The sequence below is a fragment of the Grampus griseus genome, assembly GCF_964374135.1.
Source record: "Grampus griseus genome assembly, chromosome: 16".
Lineage (NCBI taxonomy): Eukaryota > Metazoa > Chordata > Mammalia > Artiodactyla > Delphinidae > Grampus > Grampus griseus.
In genome coordinates, this window is record NC_139010.1 from 27,776,669 (window position 1) to 27,793,959 (window position 17,291).

Below are 17,291 nucleotides of genomic sequence, written 5' to 3' on the forward strand. Positions count from 1 at the left end.
ACAATATCATATCACGACTCTTATCCAATCCTTATCAGGCCCTCACTTTCAAAGACCTGCCTTATACCAAACTGCAAATTCTCAATAAAATCGGACCCCCTCCCCTGCCACTACCAAACTACCTTACCGCAGTAAGCAATAAACTAAGCTTTGTCTTATCCACTGGTTGTGTTGATTTTCGGGGAGCTGGCATACTACTTGGAGGCAGTCCCTGTGAACACGTTTTTTTGTGTGTTTCAGCGACGTGTATTTTCACATTGAGAAAGAGACTTCACAGCTGTACAACCTGCAGACTATGCCTCTAAGCCCAAGGGTCCGAATCAGTGTCCTAGGCAGCTGGGGGCCGAGGGTGGAGAAGAGCTTTAGGGGATCTGGGAAGAGGCATCAGAGCTGGAGGAGAGTGTCTCCCTAGCGCCTTTCCTTTTGGCAAATCGGGGGGATGGGGGGGTGCTGCACGGGGGCGGGGCCCAGGCCAGGTGAATGGGAGGAGGGGGCGGAGAATTTAGATGTCTCTCCATACCTCAGTTCAGACCTGGTTCGTCCCCTCCAGTGGGGACAGCGCTGCCTCTCACAGTTTAGGTTGTGGAAGCCTGCGGGGTCCAAGTCGCGGCGGGTCCTCAGGGAAGGGGAGGGAAGGGAGTGGACGGGGCGATACCGGGCTGGGGCGGGGCCAGGGCTAGGGCGAGTCGTAATATAGAGCCAGCACTGCCCGCTAGCAGCACAGTGCGGAGACTGGAGCCCTAGAGCCCGCCCGAGCATCAGAGTGTCCACTAGTCCCCGCTATTCCGGCCCTGCGCCCCTCCGGCCATAGGTGCGGGTGAGTGTGGACCTCCCTAAGAGCGCAGGGTGGATGCGGGCGACCCAGCTCTTGCCGGCTTTACTTCTCCTTACTCGCTGCCCCGGCTCGGCTGCGGCTGCACGCTGAGTCACCGCGCTCCGTGCCCATGTGTTCCCCTGCGGGGACCAGTGCAGGCTGCGCCACGACCTCTGAGCCTCCAGAGAGGATAGACGGCCGGGCCTGGGGAGCCTGGTCACCGCGGGCTCTTCCCGCAGGGGACTTAGGGGCTCCAGCCCTGAACTGCAGTAACCCACCCGGTCCGCCTTCGCGCGCTCCTCCGCTTCTTCCCCTGACTTCTCCTTCCCTTGTAGAGCCGCTGTCTAGAGCCCCAGCCTCGCCACCATGAGACTCCTGCTGGCATGCCTGCTCCTCTGCGCCCTGGTCGTGAGAGACTCCGAGGTGAGTTGGCTTCCCTGCTTTTGACTCTTGGCGGCGGGAGGAGGGGGCTTGCAAGACCCCTGAAAAGCGCTGGGGAAGGAAGGGGCTGCATAGGAAGCTGGAGTCCTCCGAATTCCATCAACAGCAGGGCCAAACCCTCCCCGGGAAATAGGACAGGTGTGGCATTGGGGCCTTGAGAACCAAGGGAGCTTGCACTTTCCGGCAAGGGAGGAAGACGCCACAGGGACTGCCCCAACCTGCTGGTATCTGATTTGTGAAGCTTGCTTGAGTCAATTCATTTCTCCCTGCTAGAAGCTGATGATCTTCCATTTGAGGGATAGTTAGACATGAACAGGGTAAGGAGAGAGGGAGCTGGAGGGAAGGCTGAGTTTGGGGATTGGGGCCAGTTTATCCTCACCCTGGGGTCCCAGGAACATGGGTCCTTTGGTGAACTTTTCCTTTCAATCTCTCCCCCCGCCTGCATCTCTTCCAGGGCAGCCATGAACTTCATCAAGTGTCTGGTGCCTGTGAGTATCCACCCCTTGCACAATATCTGGTTGCACAGATATCTTGGAAAAGCCTCAGGAGGCAGCCCCTCCCTGTCCCTGCTGGCTCCCCCTTTGCGTCCACCTATGCTCCTTGCTTACCCCCCAATCTTTGTGCTCTCCAGCGAAGTGTGGCTGTCTGAATGGAGGAAAATGTGTGTCCTACAAGTACTTCTCCAACATTCAACGATGCGACTGCCCAAAGAAATTCCAAGGGGAACACTGTGAGATAGGTATGGGGATCCTGACTCCAACTGGGGAGGAGGGGGCACCAGAGACTTGGGGGCAGGGAGACATGGGTGGGATGCAAGAGCAGGCAGGAATTAGGAGGTAGAGTGGGGGGCATCTTTATCCTCATGTGATTCACAGTCAAACATGAACACACACTATGTCATGAAGCTGAGGCTGCACAAATGTGAGGTGGGGATGGAAGGAGACCCTTTCTAGTATCTTCTGCCTCACTGAAATCATGTGAGGCCTGACAGGATCTCTAAAATGCCTGTCTGAACTTCCTTCTCTTTCTAATATTCTCATCCTCACATCCTCCCATAGATACATCGAAAACCTGCTATCAGGGGAATGGTCACTCTTACCGAGGGAAGGCCAACACTGACACCAGCGGCCGGCCCTGCCTGGCCTGGAACTCTCCCACCATCCTTCTGAAAACGTACCATGCCCACAGACCTGATGCCCTTCAGCTGGGACTGGGGAAACACAATTACTGCAGGTGAGGTGGGGGCAGCAAGGACCCTCCTTATGGCCTCACAGAAACCCTCGTTACCATCTTTTCTGCTTGCCAAGTGCTGGCCATAGCATGAGAAAATCAAGGCCTCTGGTTGAGTCTTCCCTGGAGGGGAGGACACAGAAAAGGCATTCTGGGTTGGAATGGCACCCTTCTCCCCTCTGTGTTGCCAGGAACCCAGACAATCAGAGGAGACCCTGGTGCTATGTGCATGTTGGCCTAATGCAGGTTGTCCAGGAGTGCATGGTGCACAGCTGCTCTTCTGGTGAGTGTCACTGGCCTGTTTATGATGGTGGGTGGAAGGGGACAAACTCATTTCTTCCCTTATTCCATCATAGGAGGGATGAGGAGGGAGGCCTGCAGGAGAGAGGCCTGCCTGGCCCTGAAAAACTGGGAGGTCAGAGGACCAGGAGAAGGACACTTTATCCTTCCTCCCTCCCCAAGATATCACTTTCTTTCTCCTCCAGAAAGAAATGCCCTATCTCCTCCAGAAAAGTTACAGTGTGGCCAGAAGGCTCTGAGGCCCCGCTTTAAGATTGTTGGGGGAGAATTCACCACCATCGAGAACCAGCCTTGGTTTGCAGCCATCTATAGGAGGCACCGTGCAGGCTCTGTTACCTACGTGTGCGGTGGCAGCCTCATCAATCCCTGCTGGGTGGTCAGCGCCACACACTGCTTCATGTATGTCCCTCTGTCTCTTCTCCCTGACCCTCCTGCCCTACCCCAAACAAATCCCTTCCTCCTTCCCAGCAAAAGATTCCCCTTATTTCTACCCCCTTGGCTTCTCTCTATATGGCCCATGGCCTTGGGGACAAGTGATGCTCTGAGGTCGCTGTGGTGGGGAGGGGGAAGTGACAGGATCTCACAAGATCAGACTGACTGATCTCCCCTCCCACAGTGAATACCAAAGGAAGGAGGACTACATTGTCTACCTGGGTCGGTCAAAGCTTAACTCCATCACACCTGGCGAGATGCAGTTTGAGGTGCAAAAGCTCATCTTACATAAGGACTACAGTGCTGACACCCTTGCTCACCACAATGATATTGGTGCGTGGAAAACCCTCATCTGCCGTGATGATGATAGCTGTGGGAATGGGGGTCTGAGAAGAGACCCACGTGTGAAGTTGGGGTTGTAGGGGAACTTGAAGACCCTGCTTTACACAACAAAGGAGTGGTGGGGAAGGGTTCAGAGTGGAAAACGTGAGGGGCCTGGTGCTCCTCTGTAGAGTCCCTGAATTTCCAAACAGGTATCCTCTTCTGGGTGGCAATGGCCCTGATGGCATATAGCTTGGGCTGGGATGCCCCTTCCATTGTTGGATGGAGCCTCTGTCTGTCCCAGGATATAGAACTTGGAGAGATTATTGGGCGGGATTTCAGCCCAGCTACCTCAGCCAGGGCTTTATGAGCTGTTTTTTGCAGGAAAAAAACTCATACAGCTGTATGCAGTTGCCCTGGCTGTCCAAGGCTTTGTCAGCACCTGGAACAAAGCCCTTGAAGCATGGGACAGGGGAGACTTGTTTCAGGTGACAAGCTACCAGCAGACCTCCCAGGATGACCTCTGACTCTGACATAGGGATAGACAGCCATTCCCTCAGGGTTTGGAGGGGAGAGATAGTGACCACCTGACTAGGTGGTGATCTTTCCCCTCTGACCCCTTCATGCTCCCCCAGCCTTGCTGAAGATCCGTTCCAGCACAGGCCAGTGTGCACAGCCATCCCGGTCCATACAGGTCATCTGCCTGCCCCCAGCGAATGGGGATGCCCGTTTTGGCACAAGCTGTGAGGTTACTGGCTTTGGAAAAGAGAATCCCTGTAAGTGACATTTGGGTCTGGCTGAGAGGGTCCTGAGGGAGTGTTGTAACCTGGAAGTGAGCTCAGCTTGATCAAGAGAGGACTGTGGATGTAGAGATGGGAGCACTGTGGAGGCAGCAGATGGGTCCAGGGATGGAGTGGGGAGCATTGTTTAGGGAATGATGAGCCATAAAGTTAAATGGGTGAGGGATGAGGGACTATAGGTGGGGTAAAGACTTAGATGTGGGTGGAAAAAAATAAGGGCTTTCCCTGGTAGGGACACTTTTTGGACCTCCCTGGCAGAGAGTCCCAACAGACACATTTTAATGTACATTCCCCCGTTTCCTCCATCTAGCTGACTATATCTATCCAGAGAAGCTGAAAATGACTACTGTGAAGCTGGTTTCCCACGAGGAGTGTCAGCAGCCCCACTACTATGGCACTGAAGTCACCAGCAAAATGCTGTGTGCGGCTGACCCACAGTGGGAAACAGATTCCTGCCAGGTGAGAGTTCCAAGCATCTTTCTCCATCACCCCTAGATCTCCCTGGGCTCCTGGGCCTGTCCCTACCAGCTTTGGGGAGCCTCTCTCCAGTCAAAATCCCAAGAAGCCAGGACCGGGGGTTCAGGTCTTAGAAGGTTTAAACCAGTCCTTATGTATTTACCAAACATTTGTCAAGAGCCTGGCTCTATGGTAGGCACTTCAGACTCAGGGAGGGAGGGGGACTAAGACCCTAAGAAAGAGAAAACAACAGAAAATAACACAATTCAGTGCTCAGAGTGTGGTGTGAATTATAAATGATCAGCTGTTTAGGAGAGGGAGGTGAGAACCAACTAGATGGTCACTGAGGGGGGCACTTCAGAGAGAATGTGACTCAATAGGAATTTGAGGAGGCAGAGGAAATAAAAGAGAGCATTTCAGTTGCAAGATACAAAAATGAGAATGAGCACGGCATATTTTGGGATGGGAAGGAGAAGTAGGGTCTGAAAATGTAGGTAAAACTGTAGATAACAGGACTTCGAAAGCCAAGCAGGGGATTTTTAAACTTGGTGTGGTAGGAAATGGGGAGTCACCAAGGACTTTGACTCTAGGAAACTCTCCCTTTTCTCTCGGGCATGATTGGGTCGTAGGATCAGATGGCCCCCTTCTCACTTCTCCCAGGGCTTACCTTTTGTGTCCTTGGCTTAACAGGGAGACTCAGGGGGGCCGCTGGTCTGCTTCACCCAAGGCCGCATGACTCTGACTGGGATTGTGAGCTGGGGCCGTGAATGTGCCATGAAGGAAAAGCCAGGCGTCTACACAAGGGTCTCAAGCTTCCTGCCCTGGATCCACACTCACATTGGGGGAGAGAATGGCCTAGCCCTCTGAGGGCCCCCAGAGAACCAAGGGAAGAGGCGGGTACCACCCACTCCCACAGTGACCGTCATTTTTGCAGTAGGGCCATCTGCACAGCTATATGTAACGAAGAGACTGAGGAAGATGAGCTCTGCAGAGGTGGTTTTGCTTGTGCTGCCCATCAGGGTGAGTGACAGTAGCTTCACCCTCAGATACACGTCTGGGTGCTGGACGCCCAGATCTCCCCTGGCCAGGATGGAAGGGTGGTCCTGAGCCAGAATGGTATTGTCGTTTTCTGGACTAAAGCTTCCTGGAGTTAAAAATGGTATCTCCTGTGCATAGGTGGAAGGAGAGCCAGCTCCCTGGCAGTGGGCCATTCATGAGGCCCACTGTTGGGAAATGAATAATTTCCCAATTAGGAAGTGTAACAGAACTGAGGTCTCTTGAGAGAGCTTGGCCAATGCAGGAACAGTGGTTTGGAGAGTAGGGACACTAAATGACTTGCGGGAAGGGCTCTGACATTCCATGAATGTATCAGGAAATGTTATATACGTGTGTGTATGTTGGCACACTTGTGCACAGGCTGTGTCAGTGTAAGAGCTGGTGTTCTGTGTCTGACTGCAAGTCTAGATACTTCCCCAAATTGTATGGACTGTGACATCACACAGAATGGCCTGTTTGGAGAGGTTGTGGGGCCTCTTGGGTCTCCCAGGTGATGATATGTATAAATGTACCATTCTGGGGCACACAGTGTGACCAGCACTAAATTTCCAGTCTCACTTTCACATAGATGTCCATTCTTGGCCAGTTATCCCTTCTGACCTTCCCGCCGAGTTCATCCAATCCTCACTGAGTGAGGTGAGGACCATTCCTGTACACTGAATATTTAATAATTATATTCTGGTATTTTTATTTATATCTATTTTTGTAATTTTGAATAAGTATGGTTGATCAAATGTGATTTTTCTGAAAATTTTGGCTCTTCCCTCATGCTTGTATGGGAGGGAGTTGGGATGATAAAAAGTAGAAAATGACAATGGTGGAATGCACCCCAGAGTTTCCTGTGGGGCGATATCTGGACTTAATGGGGCTTTGGGAGGAGAAGCTAGGAGACTTGTGGAACAGACCCTCCATAGCACATAAGGTACAAAAATGTGCCCCAAGCCAGAAGTCCACAGCTTGGTAAATGGTGTGCAGGCTTTGTCAACTCCTAGTTCCCTCCCCAGCCTCATGCCTCTGTGCAGTACACATCTTGTACAACTTTACACGGTGATCCTACCATATACTCTTCACTCTGACCCCAACAATCCTTGGGCTGACTTCAACCAAGGGGGACATGTGCATGAGTGAAAATTGCTGATCCCAAACCCAGCCCAGCTTGAGTCTGTGGCATTCAGGAAACAGAAGACATAATTTCCCATCATCTGTGCATGGGGCTGGTGCTGAGTTTCCTCAGTGTGTGTTAATGAAGCTCATGACCAGCCTTTGCTATCCCTCATATCAGGGAGCTCAGAATCTAAAGCTGGGTGATATCCTAATGGGCATGTACATATATTTTGAACCAAACATCAGCTTCTTAAGAACTGGATGTAGAAGGCAGTTCAGGAGTTACAGTTGGATGCCAAAATTTTGGAATTTCCAAGCTATGCTAGTGAGTTCTGGCCATGTTTCTTAACCAAGTCACCTGTGAACTTAAAAAAAAAAATATATATATATATGTTTATGCTCTACCCACAGAGATTGTGATTCAGGTCAGGGCTGGTGCCAGGGCTCGTGATTTTAGAAAAATTCCCTAGGTGTTTCTGATATGCAGCCCTGATTGAGATACATTGGTGACAATTGGCCAGATTATGTGAAGGGCCCAAAAATTCAAGACGTGGTCAGCGTATGTTCTCTGCATGAACAGTTAGATTTCTGAGTGGGGTTTGGGGGCACAAGGTCTCCTGGGCTTCCTGTTCAGAGGATCCCTAGACAATGGACCCCTGGAGGGCAAGGACCCAGAGTATTCAGCTTTTAATCCCCATAATCTAGCATGTTTCATTCAGTATGATGTTCAGAGCATGGATTTTGGAGTCAGGTGGCCTGGACTAGATTCCTGACTCTAAAATACTAGCTGTATGACTTGGGAAAAACTCTTAACCTTTTGTGTCTCAGTTTCCTCATCTGTATAAAAGAGATATCTACCTCCCAGGATTGTTATAAGGATTCATGCGTTCATAAATCTCTTAGCCATAATCCTGGCACCTAGTAAAGGCACAAAAACAGTGGCTACTATTACAAAACTCTGTAAATTCTCGTAGAATTGAATGGGAACCCCTTCCCCTCTTTACCCCAGGATTGCATAGGTGTATTTTGTGGAAGATGAAACCTGCTAGGAGAGAAAAGGCAAAGATGTGAAGCTAAGAAGCCCAGCCCAGGCTGAGTTGCTGCTCAGCCTCTGCATACCCCGCAGGGGCCAAGAAAGATCTTGTTCCAACATGAACAGCGCCAGCATCAGGGCTCACAGACACTGAAAACAGGAAGTATGAGCCCTACTGGTGGGTTGAGCAATGCACTGCTAACAATCTTCAGACCATTTCCCAGCCACCTGACCGACCCCCAGCCAGCTGCTACCTCTTCCCAGTCACAGACCTCACTCCGGGGTAGCAGGAATCAGCCACTTCTCCAGCAACCAGTTTCAAGGCTCCAGATACAACCCTGTCACTCACTTTAGGGACTGCCCTTTTCTAGTGCTCCCTAAGTGCTGGACATTGTACTAAGTTCTTCACCTATTATCTGGTTTAATCCTTATAACAATCCTATGGGGAAGGTGCCATCCTTAGCCCCATTTAACAGCAGAGAAAATGGAGATAAAGAGAGATTAGGTGACTTGCCCAAGGCAATGTGGCTGGTAAGTAGCAGAGTGCTGGCTCCAGAGTGCACAGGCCCGGCACTCTCAGCAGGGCCCAACCTGAGGGAAGGTTAGCAGCCCTCTTTTCAAGCTCCCTACTTCAGGGATGCTGGGTGCAGGGAGGCTAAGTGTATCCGAATTTCAACCCTGGCCTAGATTATAATTCTTTCCTCTTAAAAGATTCCCAGGCCAAGTGAGCAAATCACACTCAGCCACCAGTTTCAAAGTAAAACTTTACCCTTCTCAAGCAAACCTCAGCCTTTTTGGTTGAAACCTGATTTCATTGAAGTGGTTTTTGTTTTCACCAGAACCCCTCCTTCTGAAATAGTCTGTGGCTCATGCTATTATCAGGACTCAACTTGATTTCCACTCATGCTCTGCCTTTCCCAAGCCAACCCTGCACAACAACACCACCCCTGAATACACCCCTCCACCCTCATCCCTGTTTGTCCACCTTCCTCCCCAGCTGCTGACATTTGAGCCCGCCCTTTGAATCACAGTGAGAGGAGTTTGCTGAGGTGTTCTTTAAATAACAGTACTACTGAGGTATACTAAATCACATACCATACAATTCACCCATTTAAAGTGTGCAACTCAATGATTTTTTAGTATATTCACTGAGTTGTGCAACTATCACCACAATCAATTCTAGAACATTTTCACCAACTAAAAAATAAACCCCATACCGTGTAAGAGGGATAAATCAGGAGCTTGGGATTGACATACACACACTACTATATATAAAAAAGATAACCAACAAGGACCTACTGTATAGCACAGGGAACTCTACACAATATTCTGTGATAACCTATATGAGAAAAGAATTGGAAAAAGAATGAATATATGTATATGTATAATTGAATCACTTTGCTGTACACCTGAAACTAACACAACATTGTAAATCAACTATAATCCAATAAAATTTTAAAAAAAGAAACCCCATACCTATTAGTAATCACTCCGATTTTCTCCCCAACCCCCTCAGCCCCTAATCTACTTTCTGTCTCTATGAGTTTGCCTATTCTGGACATTTCATATAAATAGAATCATATAGCACCTAGTCTTTTGTGACTGACTTCTCTACCTACCATGTTTTCCAGTTTCATCCATGTTGCAGCATGTATTAGTACTAATGCTGAGTTTTAAGTAGCAAATTGGGAGAAAAGATAGTCTAGGCCCCATTCCGACCTTGCAGTCCCATTGGGAGTCATTCAACAACCTTAAAAGAAAAATTTTTTTAAGGACCTTGACACCAGGCACTGTTTTAGGTGCTGGGGATACAGGAATGAATAGGACATAGTGCTAGTCCTCAAGGAGCTCACAACTTTGCAAAGGAGACAGAACGATGACCACAATTTAATGTGATAAAAATTGTAATATTTTTGCTATAATAAAAGTATGTATAAATGTGTGGAACAATGATGAGGAAGTAAGTAATTCTGCCTTGGCAAATAAAGGGAGACTTCCCAGAGGAGGTGATATTTTACCTGAGCCTGCAAAGATGCAAAGAAATTTGCCAAACAAGGAGGAGAAAGGCATTCCAGGGATAGGGAAGATAATGAAGGCATGAAAAGAAAACCAAGGTGTTCTCAAGAAGTGATGAATAAACTGCTGTGGTAGAGAAAAGAGTTGGGAGGGGCAGTGAGCAAGCATGGAGTAGGGGTGGGAGTAAGGAGCTGCTGGGATCCAGCAGGTGAGGACCCTTAGGCAGGGCTGATACTTAGTAGCAGGTGCCAGTACTTCTCAATCTCTAAAACACTGATGTCCCAAGATCCACACACACCCCACCCCTGACATGGTCCCCTGCCACCCAGCCTCTTTCCAGTTCTTCATAATCCAGCAACCACAGGGTTAATGCCTGGCAGAGGGCCCCTAGCAGGGGCCTCTGAGATTCCTTCCCTCCTCCAGCTGCCTTCCACGTGTTGGTACTGGGAAGTCCTGCTAGTTAAATATTTTGAATATCACTTCTTGCCCTCAGGCAGTAAATCTAGAAGGTTGATTAAGGTCACGGAGGCATAAAAAGGTTTTTTTCTCTGAACTAAAAATTTCCACCCAATTGTAAAAGTAACTATAAAAGTAAAATGCTTCCATAGCATTCTACCGCCATTTTTAAAAATTAATTTTTATTGGAGTATAGTTACTTTACAAGGTTGTGTTAGTTTCTGCTGTGCAGCAAAGTGAATCAGTTATATGTATACATATATCCACTCTTTTTTAGATGTCCTTCCCATTTAGTTCACCACACAGTACTGAGTAGAGTTCCCTGTACTATACAGTAGGCTCTCATTTGTTACCTATTTTATATGTAGTAGTGTATATATGTCAAGCCCAATCTCCCAATTCATCCTCCCTCCACCCACCCAGCCATTGCTAACATCTCTAGCTTCTTGGGTCTCCTTTGCCATCTCAACCTCCTCTACTTGGCCCTGAATATTGGGTTCCCCAAGACCAGACCCTAGACCAGCTCCTCTTCCCACCCTAAACTCTCTCCCACACAGTCTTATTCACACCCAGGTTTAAATGACCATCAATCAACAGTTGATTTACAATGATTATCTCCAGCCAGACCTCTCCTCTGAGATCCAAACCCTTACTTTCCATTGTCTACTTGACGTCCTCTTTTGGTTTTCACATATAGGGCACTTCAAACTCAACCTGCCCCAAACCAGCCCTGTCTTCAGGTCCCAACCCGATGGGCTTCATCCATTACACTCTGTCTTGGGTGACGGCACCACTTCCATTCACATCCAGAAACCTAAAAGTCATCCAGATGCTTCTCTCCTTTCACCACGCACCCCCTACCATCCCATCCATCTCCAAATCCTGGCAATTTGCCTAAGAGTTCTTTAAATTTATTTTATTTATTTATTTATTTTTGGCCCCGTTGGGTCTTCGTTGCTGCGCATGGGCTTTTCTCTAGTTGCGGCAAGCGGCGGTCATTCCTCGCAGCGGTGTGCAGCCTCTCATCGTGGTGGCCTTTTCTGTTGTGGAGCATGGGCTCCAGGTGCATGGGCTTCAGCAGTTGTGGCTCACGGGCCTAGTTGCTCCGCGGCAGGTGGGACCTTCCCGGATTAGGGCTCGAACCCGTGTCCCCTGCATTGGCAGGAGGATTCTTAACCACTGCGCCACCAGGGAAGCCCTGCTTAAGAGTTCTTGAGGTCATCCATGTCTCTCCATTTTCACCACCACCATTAGCTGAGCCCATCCCACCATCAACTCTTGCCTAGACCACCACAATAGCTTCCCAACTGGCCTCCCCCATTGACTATCTCTCTTAATAACTCCCACTGCTCCTGGCTGGCTAGCTTGGGCAGGGTCCAGCTCCTACCTCCTCTTTAGCTCCATCTGGCACCAGCCTCTCCCAGGCTTGCCCTATTCAGCCATTCTCTTACTCATCAGTTCCTCTCTCACCACAGGGCCCTTGTTAGTCATGTTCCTTCTGCGTGGGACTTTCTTTGACTGTTTAAGTTCTTCCTCATGCTTCAGAGATCTCTTTGCCAAGGAAGTCTTTCCTGGGTTGCCTCTATCTGTAGAAGGTCTCACTATTTTGTCTACAGTCTCATTACACTATGTATCACCTCTCTGATGCACTTGTCACTATTGCAATTTTACTTCTGCTGCATCACTATTTGATTAACGTTTGCTTTTCCCCACCAAAATGTAACTTCCATGAGGGACAGTGTGTGGGGTTTTTTGGTTTTTTAAATTAGTTATTTATTTTAGGCTGCATTGGGTCTTTGTTGCTGCGCTCCAGCTTTCTCTAGCTGTGGCGAGTGGGGGCTACTCTTCATTGTGGTGCACAGGCTTGTGGTGGCTTCTCTTTGGCTTCTCTTGCTGTAGAGCATGGGCTCTAGGCGCACTGGCTTCAGTAGTTGTGGCTCGCAGGCCCTAGAGCGCAGGCTCAGTAGTTTGTGGTGCACGGGCTTAGTTGCTCTGCAGCATGTGGGATCTTCCTGGACCAGGGATTGAACCTGTGTCCCATGCAGTGGCAGGGAGATTCTTAACCACTGCGCCACCAGGGAAGTCCTGACTGTGTTTTGATCATCACTAAATCCCCAGCATCAAGCATGATGTCTAGAATATGGCAGATATTTAATAAATGTTTACTGAATGAATGTATTCTGATGTTTCCATTTTTCTCTGCTTTTTTACATAGCTGTGTTCACACTCTATACATAATTTTGTATCTTGTCCTTTGCTTTTGTCATATTTTGTCATAGCCATTTCCTGTGGTATTGCAAATCTCTCCAAGAGAGAGATTATTTACAATGTAGTTAATAACACCCATCCAACCTACCTTTCTGGATTGAGGCATCATAAAGTATGTGAAAGTTACTTGTAATCTATATGTACATATGAGACAGTATTATTTGCATTTAAAAGGAAATGGGGGTTAAATTTCTCTCTGGTGCCCTCCCTACCATTGCCCTTATACCTCTTTTCCTCAGGCATTTTTTTTTTTTTTTTTTTTGGTGCCCTTGTTCTGCCTGACCACCTAGTTAAGGTCTAAAATAACTCATTAACTTTAATATGCTACCAGCCCAAAGAGTTTACATTTTTTAAAAGGACTTCTAAAAGAAGGGCGTTACAGCCAGTTTGGTGAGGTTTGGGGGCTGAGAGAGGACTCAAGATATTCACTGATTCATTGGTTTATTCTTCACTCATTTCACTCATTCATTTAACAAACATTTATCGAGAGTTGGTCATGGGCCTGGCACTGTGCTGTGTACTGGGTGTAGAGATGATGATGTGTACTGGGTGTAGAGTCTCAGCTTCAATGGGCTAAAGGTAAAGTGAGGGACAGACAAGCAAGTGAACAGACTACAGTGAGAGCATAGCTATGAGGAAGATGTGTGAGATGGGCATGGAGGGCTAACAGTGGAGTCTCAAAGGGCAAATATGGAAGGGACAAATGACAATCTGAGTACAGGAAATAGTATGTGCAAAGGTAAAGAGGAAGGAGAATGCATGGAGCCCTCAAGGAACTGCATGTAGTTCAAGGGGATGGGCTATACAGGGCCAATGTTAGAGAGGCAATTTAGCTGGAGGAATTGCCGAGAGCTGAAACCTGAGGGCCTAGAGGACCCTGCCTGCCACATGAAGGACTTTGGATTTTATTGTTATGGGGAGTCATTAGAAAGTTTGGAGCATGTGACAGCAGTGTGAAAGATTTGAGTAAAAGAAGATCCTTTGGCCTAGATGAGACTATGGGCAGGGAAAACCAGCTCAGAGACTAGTACAATTAGCCAGGTAGGAGCTGAAGAGTGTCTGAACCAGGGCAGTGGCAGGGATGTGGGAGGGGAGGGTACAGATATGGGAGATTTGGGGGGGATAGGATAGACTTGGAGCCTGGATGGGGTGAAAGGAGGAGAAGGACGTATCATTTGGTTTAGCCTCCTGTCTTTGGATAAGTGAGATACTGCATAATTTTACAGGTGAGAAACTGAGGTTTCACTGTAAGTGATTTCCCTAAAGCCATATCTAGTAGGTAGTTGACCGAACTAGAGTTACTACTGGTGCAATTTTTTTTTTAAATTCGTTATTCTTATTTATTTATTTATTTTTGGCTCAGTAGTTGTGGCATGTGGGCTCAGTCGCTCCACAGCATGTGGGATCTTCCCGGACCAGGGCTCAAACCCATGTCCCCTGCGTTGGCAGGCGGAGTCTCAACCACTGCGCCATCAGGGAAGTCCCTACTGGTGCAATTTTGAGGATCAGTATCTACAGGGCAAGCTAGACCTGCTGATGGCCTATGTGACTCTGTCCACTCAACTGGAAAAATCCTCATCACCATAGTCACCAAGTGGTGATGTCATCCAAACCTGTGGGGGTTGACGCTTGTTTCCTAAACATCCCAGGTCTGTTCAGCCCTGTGACTGGGGTTCTGACTTAAGGAATTTCTCCAAGACCTCCCAGTGCACTGTCAGCGCACTGATGCACTGTCAGTGAACTGGTGGATGGGTCTGTGGTATGTATAAGGGGATTAGCAGACGCTGTATCTAGCTGTTTGCCTTATGGCTTCCTAGAACTGAGACATGACTTCTGGTGTTCGGGAAGATCATACACACTTGGCACATAACCAAGTTCTGCATGCAGGGTGTGAAGGTGAAGTCGATTTTGTAAGAACTCTGGCTGATAGTGTTTTCAACCCAATCCCTCCATCCCCCTTTTCTGTGGTCTGCCAATTGCCTTTACTTTCTCACTCCCTCTGAATATAAAGGAAACGGAATGACTTTCCTTTCTCCCCTGGCTCTTCTCATCCTCGCTCTGCAGTCTCTTTAGCTCTCTCTTTCCAGAGCTGGTGTCAGTGCCATGGGTGAACAGGACTCTAGCTCCAGTTGGGATTTCCCTCTGATTAGCCTGGTGACATGGGTCAGCCCCTGCCTCAGATTTTCTCTTACTGCTCACTACACCTGTATACCTCTTTCCATCACAGGCTGAGAGGCTCTGCCTGGGGAACTCTAAGCTTTTGAGCCCCAGGGGAGCTGGATATATATATATATATATATATATATATATATATATATATATATATATATATAACTCCATATATATATATGGAGTTAACAGCTATCGATCAGATCACTTTTATTCTCCACTGGAATTTGGCCACCATCCCTGGCTATTAGAATTCTGCCAGATGCCCCAATGGTGAGCTTACCAGAAGTCCTGCTCTGACAGCCCCTTCTTGTAGCCCCATCACATCAAGACTCCCTCAGGCACTTACCTCGGCCCTTTCTCTCTCCTTAGCTGGACTACTTCATGGCTGAGAGAATGAGGAGGAAGGATGGACAGAGGCACGGGGTGGGATAAACATTTTGCTTAGAACATCCATCTAAAGCAGTGGCTCTCCAGGTATGGTCCTTAAATCAGCAACTTCAGATCACCTAGCACATGTTAGAAGTGCAAAATTATCAGGTCCCACTCAAACCTACTGAATCAGCAACTCTAGAGGTGGGGCCCAGCAATCTGTGTTTTAACAAGACCTCCAGGTGATTCTCTTACATACTCAAGTTTGAGAACCACCCATCTAATGCATTGATTCTCAGACTTCAGTATGCACACGAACCACCTGGGGAGCTTGTTAACCATAACGTGGTTAAACAAAACTGGATTGGTATCTGGGCAACTGTATTTTTAGCAAACTCCCTAGGTGATTCTGGTATTCATCAAAGATTGAGAATCACTGATCTAAGGAATTCATTTTATCAGTTAGCTGAGTCTCCTGGGGAGGGAGCAGACAGAAGGCTGTGGAAATGTCTCTCAAAGTTACAAATGCCACCTGCATCTGCACTTCTGGGGAGCTTGTTAGAAAAGCAGGATCTGAGTATCAGATGTATTGACCCCAAATCTCTGGACCTGAGGACCTGGCAGCCACATTCAGAGTTCTCCAGGTGATTCTTATGCATGTGAAAGTTTGATAACCCCGGAGCAACAGGTCAGCAGGCATTCTCAATGATGGATGCATGTTAGAATCACCTGGGGAGCTTTAACAGTGACCTGATATCTGAACCGCATCTCCAGAGAGTCTGATTTAATTAGTCTGGGATGGGGCTTCAATATTTTATACAAGTCGTCCCTCCCACCCCCACCCAAGTGATTTTAATGTATCGTTAGGCTTAAGAACCATCAGGTTAAAGGATGATGCAGATCTGGGAAGAATCAGGAAATAAGAGAAAGCGAAGGAGTGCCAAAGAAACAATTGGTGGAATCCTGTGGGGGAGGTTAGAAATGTCAAGTTGGAAATAGGGAGGAGATAGAAAGGTGGGAAGGGCCTCAGGTGGGAGGGGGAGTAGGTTGGCTTGAGTGGTGTGGAGCTTGGTGTAGGAAAAGGGTTAGTGTATTAGTTTTCTACTGCTGCTGTAACACATTACCACAAATTTAGTGACTTAAAATAACATAAAGGCATTATTTTACAATTCTGGAGGTCAGAAATCCAAAATGGGTCAGCAGGGCTGAATTCCTTCTGGAGATTCTAGGGGAGCAGAATCTATTTCCTTGCCTTTTCTAGCTTCTAGAGGCTACCCACATTCCTTAGCTCATGACTCCACATCACTCTGACCTTTGCTTCTGGCATCACATCTCCCTCTCTCACCCTGACTCTCCTGTTTCCCTCTTATAAAGATCCCCTTATAGATTGTGATTATGTCGGTCCTACCCAGATAATCTAGAATAATCTCCCCATCTCAAGATCATAACTTAATCACATCTGCAAAGTCCCTTTTTTCATGTAAGCTAACATAGTCATAGATTCCAGGGATTAGGATGTGGATATTCTTGAGGGTCATTATTTGGCCCACAACAGTCTGCTCTCTGGCCCCCAAAGATTCACAATCATCACATATACAAAATACACTCACCCCCATTCCAACATCCTCCCAAATCTCGACCCATTAGAGCATGAACTCAAAGCCTAAAATCTCATCACCTCAAAAGCCCCAACTTTCATCATCTAAATATTCTTAAATAAGGTATGAGTGAGGCACTGGATATAATCCATCCTAAGACCCATGTTCTCTCCATCTGTGAACCTGTGAAACTCAAGAAACAAGTTATCTGCTTCTAGGAATAGGCATAGGATAATAGTTATAGACATTCTCATTCAAAAAGGGAGAAAATGGAAGGAAAAAAGAAGTCACTGGTCCCAAGAAATGTCAAAATACTGCTGGGCAAACTCCTTTAGGTTTCAAGGACTGAGAATAATCCTCTGTGGCTCAAGGCTCTGTCCTCTGGGGTTGCCCCTCCTCTCTCAGAGTCATTTTTCCTTTTACTT

The 17,291-nt window shown here is 47.9% G+C and overlaps 1 protein-coding gene across 1 annotated transcript; it reads left to right on the forward strand.

Annotated features, from left to right (window-relative positions):
- Positions 1-732: 732 nt before the first annotated feature.
- On the forward strand, positions 733-7,485 carry PLAU (plasminogen activator, urokinase). The gene is made up of 11 exons (XM_082673423.1): positions 733-817; positions 1,150-1,237; positions 1,710-1,743; positions 1,887-1,994; positions 2,314-2,488; positions 2,677-2,768; positions 2,971-3,184; positions 3,402-3,550; positions 4,174-4,314; positions 4,649-4,797; positions 5,485-7,485. The coding sequence occupies exons 2-11, from the start codon at positions 1,181-1,183 to the stop codon at positions 5,659-5,661; spliced, it is 1,296 nt and encodes a 431-aa protein (XP_082529549.1). The 5' UTR covers positions 733-817; positions 1,150-1,180; the 3' UTR covers positions 5,662-7,485.
- The last annotated feature ends 9,806 nt before the right edge of the window (positions 7,486-17,291 follow it).

What these genes read in the sequence shown, in the direction of transcription:
- PLAU (XM_082673423.1), top strand. Translation starts at nt 1,181, where the DNA reads ATGAGACTCCTGCTGGCATGCCTGCTCCTCTGCGCCCTGGTCGTGAGA. An exon ending in AGGGGAACACTGTGAGATAG is followed by an intron (nt 1,995 to 2,313) that starts GTATGGGGATCC and finishes ATCCTCCCATAG; the next exon opens with ATACATCGAAAACCTGCTAT. An exon ending in CTTTGGAAAAGAGAATCCCT is followed by an intron (nt 4,315 to 4,648) that starts GTAAGTGACATT and finishes TCCTCCATCTAG; the next exon opens with CTGACTATATCTATCCAGAG.